Source organism: Camelus bactrianus, chromosome 6, assembly GCF_048773025.1.
Source record: "Camelus bactrianus isolate YW-2024 breed Bactrian camel chromosome 6, ASM4877302v1, whole genome shotgun sequence".
NCBI classification, from domain to species: Eukaryota; Metazoa; Chordata; class Mammalia; order Artiodactyla; family Camelidae; genus Camelus; species Camelus bactrianus.
Genome location: NC_133544.1, coordinates 41,709,928 through 41,720,808, shown reverse-complemented (window position 1 = coordinate 41,720,808; position 10,881 = coordinate 41,709,928). Strand labels below are relative to the sequence as shown.

The following is a 10,881-nucleotide window of genomic DNA, read 5'->3' as shown; positions in this document are numbered from 1 at the left end:
CCCCCTGTGAGCTTGCCCTGTTGGGAACCCCATCCCCAAACCGGTCCCCAAGACAGAGTGATCACAGTGAGCTAAAGTAGTCACAGACAGCAGGCAGTCTTTCCTTTACTCTCACACCATGACTTTACCCTCTTGCCAGTTCCCTACGCAGATCCTCCTTGCTCCCAGGCCTCCTCCCTTCCCCAAAGGAATATGATCTTCCTTACAGAATATAACTACCCATGTCTGTCTTTTTTGTTTTGTTTTGAACATCAACCCATTTTCATAACTCTGTAATTATTGCAGTAGGAAGTAAGCAATCATTTTTGTCAGCTCCAGTCTCCGAAACTGGTGACTTTCCAATAAACTTTACTGAGAATGGACCTTTCTGGGTAGGTCTGGCACAGTTAATTGAACATGACAAAATGTATGGCTGAAAGACATTTTCTTTCACAGCTGAGCTTGAATTGCGAACAATGTGCAGTGGTTTCAAGCTGTGCCCACAAACACAATTCTACACGATCACAAGGAACATTTCTTTTTTCTTTTTTCTTTTTAGTGGTTGCTTAAACAAGTGGTTATCCGTTATGGCGCTGACATTGGAAACGGCGAAATGCTGGCAACCGAATCAAAGCAAAAGTGCAAGACAGCTCAGTGCGCGCGTGGTTTGGTTCCTTGAATGCAAAGGCTTGCGTTTTCATTTCCTCTTAGTTTTGGTCCCGCCTCTTGGTGTATCTTCTTGAGAATGTTTTTTAAAGGAAAGGAAAAGAACATATTTCTCATACTGCAAGCCATCTTTCGTGTCAGTTGTTCCCTTCTTTTTCCCGTCTCACTGGACTGGGTCTTCCTAACTTCTTTATCGGTTGGTGAGTCGCTTTGCTCTCTCCGGTGTTGCCCGGCCTTCAGTGAGTCCTGCGCAGACCACGAAGTGCCCGGCCCTCCTTCCCAGCTCTCCACCAGGGCTAAACGCTTCCAGGCTGAGAAAAATAGCCAGGAGGAAGCGCAGCGTGGAAGGAGGACCCCTCTCCGGCAGGCCATCCGCGCCTTGCCTGGCCCCCTCTCCGCCCCCGCTCCCTGCCCGGGCTCGCGAGAGACTATCCGTGTGACACGTCCACCTCCTGGCAGCTCGCGGGTTCTCGCCCGGAGCAGCGGGGAGGAGGCGGCTGCGGCTTCCTGGGTGTGGGTCCCTGGAGGAGCCTGGAGCGCCGTCCGGATGCGGCAGCCGAGCGGCCTCTCTGGGAGCCTCGGGAGACCCGTGCCAAGCCTGCCCTCAGTGCGCGCCACGGGCCAGCAGAGGGCTCTGGATTTTGGTCCCTCCCCTTTCCCTCTGGGTCCCGGAGCACTCCAGCTCTCAGACCCTCCTCCCCCCAGGTACAGGCCGGCGGGAGAGGAGGACGCATCTCTCCTCCCAGCACCCTACCATGGGCAACACTTCCAGTGACTCCAGGCTCGAGAACTGCGATGCTGAACAGTGGCTTCCCTCGGGTGAAAGTCCCGCCATCAGTGCGGTGATGTTCTCGGCCGGGGTGCTGGGAAACCTCATCGCTCTGGCGCTGCTGGCGCACCGCTGGCGGGGGGACTCGGGGCGCAGCGCCGGCCCCGGGAGCTCCATCTCGCTGTTCCATGTGCTGGTGACCGAGCTGGTGTTCACCGACCTGCTCGGTACCTGCCTCATCAGCCCCGTGGTGCTTGCTTCCTACGCACGGAACCAGACCCTGGTGGCACTGGCGCCCCAGAGACGCGTGTGCACCTACTTTGCCTTCTCCATGACCTTCTTCAGCCTGGCTACCATGCTCATGCTCTTCGCCATGGCCCTTGAACGCTACCTAGCCATCGGGCACCCCTATTTCTACCAGAGCCGGATCAAACGCCGCGGCGGCTTGGCCGTGCTTCCCATCGTCTACACAGCCTCCCTGCTGTTTTGCTCCTTGCCGCTGCTGGGCCACAGGCAGTACGCCCAGTACTGCCCTGGGACGTGGTGCTTCATCTGGCTCGAGCAGACTACGTACCTTAGGCTTTACGCCACCCTGTTGCTGCTCCTCATCATTGCGGTGCTCGTCTGCAACTTCAGTGTCATCCTCAACCTCATCCGCATGCACCGCCGGGGCAAGAGGAGCCGCTGCGGACCCTCCTTGGGCGGCAGCCGCAGGAGAGGGGAAAGGGTGTCCATGGCAGAGGAGACGGACCATCTCATTCTCCTGGCTATCATGACCATCACCTTTGCCATCTGCTCCTTGCCTTTGACGGTAAGTCACCCACTTCGTTTCCACAGCCAAACTCTGTGCAGCCTTCTCTTTCTCCCCTCTTACTGCCACCCTTTCCACCACCAAATTTTTGCCACTTAAAGAAATCTGTCCTAATTTGTAAAGGTCTATAGCTTTCCCCTTTCTCTTCTCCCCTTTATCCCATTTCTTACTTCCCTAACCCCACCAGATGGGCATCTCTATGCTAGTGTTTCTCATTAGGCAACACAGTTGCCCCTGAAAGGGAGTTTTGGCCCTCTACTAAGCCAGTCCAGACCCCAATCCGAGAGTCAAAGCCCCTGTACAGTGTCCCTGCCCCTCCAAGGCCAGCCTGGCTTACTACCTGAGGAAGAAGCAGTCCCTTACATCTTTGGATAGTTGTCAGTTACAACCTGTCTTCCCTTAGCTGTAGTTTGCCTCCTGGTACCCCGCCTCCACTAGTGCTAGTTCTCCAGGCTCTGCCTTCTGTTCCCCCAGAACAAAATGTGATACCCAATCCATGGTAATCCAGCTGTCATTGAGAATGGTCCCAGGTGAGAAGGGTCCCTCTTGGAGAAGTCCAGAGCATTTATTATTTTTCTTAAAAGTTAAACAAAACCTCATTTACAGATATCCCAAATTACATATTGGGAGTATAACTCTTTGTGGCCATGAACATTCATAATATATACATAGTGATAACTAGAAGAAAGGGTAAGTTGCCTGAAGGAACCCCTTGCTAAACTTTTGGGTTCTCCCTAGAGAAGGCATTTATACCCTCTTATGAAATATCCTCTTGATGTCACTGTCAGAAATATCCGGAGGTGCTCTACACTTTATGAGCACAAAGCCATGTGCAGGAGTGGCTGGTCGATCTCAGGAATGGAAGAGTTAGGCATGTTCAGGGCTTGCCTTGACCCAGCAGGCGGGGGGCTGCCTGGGAAGCTGAAGGGCAGGAATCTAGGTTCTGGGGTGGTGCTGCCCTTATTGGGCCAACATCAGCAGTTGTTTCTCTGATGCTGTGAGTTTGAGCCTCCTAAGGCATAGCATGGGTAGCAGAGCCTGTAATGTATCTGAGCATGTACTGGCCTCTTACAGAGAAATGGGAACTCAGTTTTAGCAGCTCTACGTCCTAATCTTCAGAAGCTCAAGACTAACCCTGTAGGGAGTAAACAGTTGGCAATGACTTTCACCTGCCACAGTCTTGGAAAAAAGAAAGAGACAGATGATACCTGTCATTAGCAAGTGTGATCTGTAGAAGCTGAAGAAGTAACTTTATGCTACTTCCCGCCTTCATCACTGCTTTTCATTATCTTCATACACTCATCCTCAGGGGTGGAAAAGGACAAAGGATCCTAAAAGCCTGGATATGACCCTTCCTCCCACAAATTCACTCCCTTTCTTAGCTATGTTCTCTTCTCCTTGATTCCCACAGTCTTCATACTTCTGCCCCATCCTCTGTCAGAGTAGAAGCTGATCTGAATCAATAAGTTACACTTTGAGATGAATGAGATGGAGTATGTAAAAGATGCCCTTTTATAAAATGAAGTAGTACTGTGGAAGGCTGCATCTCCCACTCAATCTGAGCAGGGGAGTTTGTGCAACAGAAATGCCATGAGATGGAAACCAGCATGGCTTCCACGAGTTTGTTTTGTTTAACTGGTAGAACTATGTCAGGAGCTAACTCAGCATTTTAGGATCGGGACTAGGATGCAGAACATGTATCTGTGAGGGAAAGCATTTCAGGTTCCACTAAACAACTTAGAATTTAACTTGAGAGACATGAGAGACATAAACCATTTCTGAATTGGGGAATACCTGTCATGGACTGGGGGGATTAGGATGTCAGTTCTTGGAGTTTTGTCTATCATGTGTGGGTGTGTAAATGTAAAAATACCCCCCAACCCCAGCTACTTAAATAGCTTAGAAATGGGCTCAGAGGTGAGCACACACTTGTGAAAAGGATCATTATTTCCTTTTCTCCCTTTGGAGGAGGAGAACATGAAAAAGAGGTCTCCTCTTTGATCATTACTGACCCACTGCATAAACCTACTTTTTTTAATAAAGTCAGTGATTTTCAGCAGGTTCCCCTGTTTTCAAGTGAATTTGTCTTTCATCATGAGAACGTCATCATTGCCATATGTTGATTTTCAAAGGTATAATAAACACACACACACACATATACATATATTCCCCCTTCATTTAATATTAAGCTAGGGGTAGTTGCCCCATAGTTGCCAAATGGAAGAGTTAAAGTCTAGTTAGAAGGGGTGGTAGCGGGGCTTAGGAGGTTTGCTCTGAAGCCGTGTTTTTATCTAGATTGCCTGTTTATGGCTTAGGGGGGCCAGAAGAAGATTATGAGGCAGCTTTAGCTCTTTCAAGCCACTGCTTGGCATTGACAGTATCAGCAAATATTATCTAGGTTCTCTTCTGCATATATATATGGCAAAGATTTCCAGACAAAGAGCAGGAAAAAAGCCTACTGTGAATATAATCTAGAAAGCTGGCCAAGCTGACTTCTTGCCTTGGGGCTAGCGTGACACATTTTCCAGATGAGCTACAGATAATCCACTAGGCGCAAAACAGATATTTGAACTGTACCTTAAATGGGAAGTATCGAGTCATCTCTTTTTTTTTTAAATTGAAGTACAGTTGATTTACAATGTCAGTTCAAGCTGTACAGCAGAGTGACTCAATTATACATATACATACATATATACACATTTTCTTTTCAGATTCTTTTCCATTATACATCATTATAAGAAATTCAACATAGTTCCCTGTGCTGTGCGGTAGGTCCTTGTTGTTTATCTATTTTATATATAGTAATGTGTGTCTGTTAATCCCCAATTGCTAATTTATACACCCCTTCCATTTCCCCTTTGGTAACCATAGTTTTTTTCTATGTCCATGAGTCTGTTTTTGATTTGCAAGTAGAATTTTTATCTTTTTTTTTTAGATTCTACATATGTGATATAATATGATATTTCACCTAGTATAACAATCTCTAGGTCCTCCATGTTGCTGCAAATGGCATTATTTTATTCTTTTTTATGGCTGAGTAATATTCCAGTGTGTGTGTGTGTGTGTGTGTGTGTGTGTGTGTGTGTGTACCACATCTTCTTCATCCAGTCATCTGTTGATGGACATTTAGGTTGTTTCCATGTCTTGGCTATTGTAAATCATGCTGCTGTGAACATTGGGGTGCATGTGTCTTTTCCAGTAATACCTTTCTCCATATACATGTCTGGGGTGGGATTGCTGGATCATATGGTAAGTATGTTTTTAGTTTTTTAAGAAACCTCCATACTGTCCTCCATAGTGGCTGCACCAACTTACATTCCCACCAACAGTGTAGTAGGTTAACTTTTTCTCCACACCCTCTCCAGCATTTATTATTTGTAGAAGTTCTAATGATGGTGATTCTGACTGGTGTGAGGTGATACCGCATTGTAGTTTTGATTTGCATTCCTCTAATAATTAGCACTGTTCAGTATCTTTTCATGTCTTTTTTGGAAAGATGTCTATTTAGGTCTTCTGCCCATTTTTTGATTGGGTTGTTTGTTTTTTTGATATTAAGCTATCTGTGCTGTTTGTGTATTTTGGAAATTAGTCCCTTGTCGGTCATGTCTTTTGCAAATATTTTCTCCCATTCTGTAGATTTTTTCATTTTGTTTATGGTTTCCTTTGCTGTGCAAAAGCTTTTAAGTCACATTTTAGGTCACATTTGTATATTTTTGCTTTTATCTCCATCACTCTAGGAGCTGGTTGGAAAAAATATTGCTGAAATTTATGTCAAAGAGTGTTCTGCCTGTTTTCCTCTAGGAGTTTTATATTATCTAGTCTTATATTCAAGTCTTTAATCCATTTTGAGTTTATTTTTTGTATAAGGTGTTAGAGAATGTTCTAATTTCATTCTTCTACATGTGGCTGTCTAGTTTTCCCAGCACCACTTACTGAAGAGACTGTCTTTTCTCCATTGTATATTTTTGCCTTCTTTGTCATAGACTAGTTGACCATAAGTGTATGAGTTTATTTCTGGACTTTCTGTCCTGTTCCATTGATCTATATGTATGTTTTTGTGTCAGTACCATACTTTTTTGATAACTGAGCTTTATAGAATAGTCTGAAGTCAAGGAGCATGATTCCTCCAGCTCCATTATTCTTTCTCAAGGTTGTTTTGGCTATTGGGGGTATTTTGTGTTTACATACAAATTAAAAAAAATTTCTTCCAGTTCTGTGAAAAATGTCACAGAACTAGCAAAATGCCTCAACAAATTACTAGCAAATCAACTCCACAGTACACTGAAAAGGTCATACACCATGATAAAGTGGGATTTATCCCAGGAAAGCAAGGATTTTTCAATATCCACAAATCAATTAATGTGATACACCACATTAACAAATTGAAGAATAAAAATCATACAATCACCTCAATAGATGCAGAAAAAGCTTTTGATAAAACTCAACATCCATTTATGATAAAAACTCTCCAGAAAGTGGGCATAGAGGGAACATACCTCAACATAATAAAGGTCATATATGACAAACTCACAGCTAACATTATTCTCAGTGGTGAAAAGCTGAAAGCACTTCCTCTAAGATCAGGAACAAGACAAGGATGTCCACTCTCACCACTTTTATTCAACGTGGTTTTGGAAGTCCTAGCCACAGCAATCAGGAAGAAAAAGAAATAAAAGGAATTCAAATTGGAAAAGAAGTAAAATTGTCACTGTTTGCAGATGACATGATGCTATACGTGGAAAATCCTAGGGAGGCTGCCAGAAAACTACTAGATCTCATCAGTGAATTTGGTAAAGTTGCAGGATTAATTATACAGAAATCAGTTGTATTTCTATACATTAACAATGAAATAACAGAAAAAGAAGGAAACAATCCCATTTACCATCACATCAAAAAGAATAAAATACCTAGGAATAAACCTACCTAAGGAGTCAAAGGACTTATATTCAAAAACTATAAGACACTGATGAAAGAAATTGAAGATGACACAAACAGATGGAAAGATACACTGTGCTCTTGAATTGGAATTGTTAAAATGTCCATACTACCCAAGGCAATATACAGATTCAATGCAATCCCTATCAAATTGCCAATGACATTTTTCAAGTCATCTCTTAATAAGAAAATTTAAATTGATTATTGACTAATTTTATCAGTAGATTATTGGTACGTCTTAGTATCTTTCATTTACATAGCACTTTAAACTTTATGAATGCTGCACTATCCAGAATTAAGTTATTTCTTGTAAGGCTTATCTGACAATTCAAAACTCAAGGCTGCTGTATGGTGCATTACATTCGGCTATTTCAGAATGCTTGGCATGTATCTCCAAGGGGTGTTTTTTCCCCATATCCTTTTATTCTACTTGGCCCACACTAAAATTTTGGTCAGACATGGCCTCCACCAATCTGCTACCTGAGGCAGGAATCATTTCCGCAGATCCTAACTGGGGCTCTGGTAGACAAGGCAAAAGCTTCTAGTCACCTTCAGAAATTCTCCTGTTCTTCTAAGAGAGCACACACAGCCCAACAGGAATACAACAGGAGCTACAAATAGGAGCCACATAAGGAAGTTCAAGTTTTCTAGTAGCCAGATAACAAAAAGTAAAAAGAAACAGGTGAAATTATTGATATATTTTATTTACCCCAATATATCTAAAATATTATCAATATAAAATGTGATCAATGTAAAATAATTATTAATGAGCTATTCCAAATAATTTTCTTTCTGTGTCCCAGAAAATACCAGCTATCTACCCTGTCTCTGCCTCTTCCTTCCTTGGGATAACAGAACTGCTTTCTGTGGTCCTCAAAGTGGGCCACACCACTGGCCCAGCAAGGAGCGCCCACAGCTGTGTACCCAGTGGGACACCAGCCTACTCAGCACTCTAGGAATAAGGGGACAGGGGAAGTGGGAACTTAGGAAACCTGAACTGAGACCTGATGTCAGTCATTGTCCCAAGGAGTGGGAAGGTTACAATTACTGCCTCCACAAATGCCAACCTAGCTCTCCCAAAGTTTGCGAAGTGAAACTCACAATGTAAGATGCCCAACACCCTGTAATGAAGTTTAGCTTCAACTACCATATCAGCATCAAAATGACAAACATTTTTGAGTGCTAACTTTTACAGACATTAACCCATTATCCTCACAACAATCTATAAAATAGATAGCATTTTTATTTCCATTTTACAAATGAGGCAAATAACTTACCCTGGGTCCCACAGCTAGTGAGTTATGGAGCCGAGACTCAAAGCCAGGCAGTTTAAGCCCACAGCCTGTGCTCTTAACTGTAGTACTATCAGAGAGAGAGTACTCATTTCAGGGATAACACGTTGAGAGGATTAGTCCAAAATTTCACAAGAGAATTGTGAAGATGTTATAAATATCTGGACCTCTTTGTCTCTTAATTTCAGCTTTTCGCTTTAAAGATAAATTAGCAAAGACTTTTTTCCCACATCAGATCAAGGGGTCTGAGCTGGGGCCTCAGGTGTGGTTTCTTTTTTCTTCTGCACAGAGCTGTGCATTGAAAGGCTGAGACTGACATTTTAGGAGATCAGCTGGTATAAATGCTGGTCTAAATTAAGAAATAATCAGATTATCCCTCACATAAAATCTTCTGTTGGTATACATAGGACATTTATTAATTGACTTTTTTAAAGCATTATTTTGGCTGTCCAATATAAAATCATGGAAAGGACCAACAACATATTCCAAACTGTTTATACACCAAAGGAATAGTATATAAGTTAATAAATTCCTCCTTATGTTAGTCAGCTGTTGTCATCATTTCACAGAGATAAATAGAAACTTTCTTCCTGAAATGGAACAGCACACAGGAAATACATCAGACTTCCATTCTTGGCTCAGATACTGTTTATATCTTAATTTCCAGCCCACATAAAGTCGCTTTCTCACTACTCTACTAATAACTGGATAGCTTCTGATCATTTTAAACTGTTTTCCGCATGCCGTTAGGATAAAGTGCTTATTATGCATTTTATTCAGTTCTAAAATTTCAAGAGTGAACCACTGACTCATTCTAAAAATGTCTTCATCTTTAGAAATTCTTTAGGGCTATAATTTCTAGGTAAATCTGATTAGTAGAATCTGATCTTTGAAATATAGAACAAACTCAAGTAAACAATACTGGTGCTTCCTACTCATTCCCAGTTCTCTTTATGTAAAGTGGAACATGAATGGGGGTTATAAAACTGATAGGAAATTTCTGGATTACATACACACACATCACAATTCTAGTAGGGATGGAAGAGAAATCCAGAAACCTCTGCATAACCACAATGAACTTTGCCTGGTGACATTTTGAGTTAATATCCACACATTATGGAAGGCCCTTTACCATTCATACGTCATCCATGATTGCTTGGGGTTTGTTGAAATTGTTTTAATATACCTCACCTCTTAGGAGAAAGTTCCTCTGTCGGAGTGTTTTCACTTGACACCTTTTCCTTTGCCATTTGATAGTATGAAATAGTGGTTGTGAGAACAGATAATTACATTGAGTTTTTAAAAGTTAAACAGGAAGAAATACAGTCCTTTTCCCAAAAGAGAAATGGTGTATTATATCTACACCCTTGGTCAAGTTGATCGTTATTGCCTGCAATTTAGTTGTGGAAAATATGAAGGAAAGAAAAGCCCCAAAGAAAGCCAAGTAGCTACTAAGATATAACCATGGCTTTGAAGTCTATAAACAGGAGCAATGATACCCATAAATCTTTGTGACACCTTCAAAAAGAAGTCTCCTACAACCCATAATCAGTCAGTGGCAAATTTCATGGGAGATGTACGTCACAGGCTTTTTATACAGGTGGTGCCGGAGTGTGGAGTGGCTAAGGGGAAAGGCTGGGTCCCACTGCTTGTGACTCCATGGCTTCCCTACTTACCTGCAATGTGATATGGGGGCAGGGTAACTAATCTTCGAAGTCTTGATCTCCTCTTTACTAAAACAGAAGTAATAATACTTTACAGATTTATGAGAGTATTCAACAGAATAAGACATAAACTGCTTAGCACCATGCCTGGCACACACCGGTATTTAGTAAATATTAGCTACTCTCTCCATAGGATTCAGTTTCCGAAGGAAAATCAGATTGGATATTAATGATCAGGAACTGGATTCTGGAAGCTCCAAGTCATTTGTTAATTGGCCAGGCCTTGGTGGGTCTTTAATTTTTAAGTATGATACATGAATAATTTTGAACTATTTCAGGTGCTTAGTAAGGGGCAAAAGCCACGATTATGAACTTTGGCTGCATACTGAATGACCTGGGGACTCCAAAAACTCTGAAGGCCAGATTACAGCCTAGACTAATTAAATCAGAGTCTCTGAGGGGTCGGAGCAAGCCATCAGAGTATTTTTAATAATCCTCAGGTGATTTCAGAGAGCAACCAAATAAAGTTCTCATTTGCTCAAAAATTCTTAACCCACTATGTTGTTGCATTAGAGGTTTCCACCTTTAATAGGTAGCTGAAACAAACAGTACCAGGTTGGTGCCAAGATGAAGTTTTCCATGGAGACTGCAAGAATTCTCTAGAAGATAAATCTAAAGAACACTGATTTTCACCTGTGCCACTTTATAGGCATCTCAGCAAGCTCTATATTCTGGGCAAATCCCTGTAGAGAGAGTCTGTTGTAA

At 42.5% G+C, this 10,881-nt stretch overlaps 1 protein-coding gene across 3 annotated transcripts in view; it reads left to right on the top strand.

The window, feature by feature from the left end:
- The first annotated feature begins 240 nt into the window (after positions 1–240).
- PTGER2 (prostaglandin E receptor 2) overlaps positions 241–10,881 on the top strand; it is a 99,928-nt gene continuing 89,287 nt past the window's right edge. For 2 of the 3 annotated variants that reach the window (XM_074365529.1, XM_074365530.1), the window contains exon 1: positions 241–2,225. In XM_074365529.1, coding sequence (XP_074221630.1) covers positions 1,401–2,225 — 825 coding nt within the window. In that variant the 5' untranslated portion in view covers positions 241–1,400. The remainder of the gene's footprint in view (positions 2,226–10,881) is intronic. The other variant, XM_010962153.3, reaches the window with a different exon arrangement.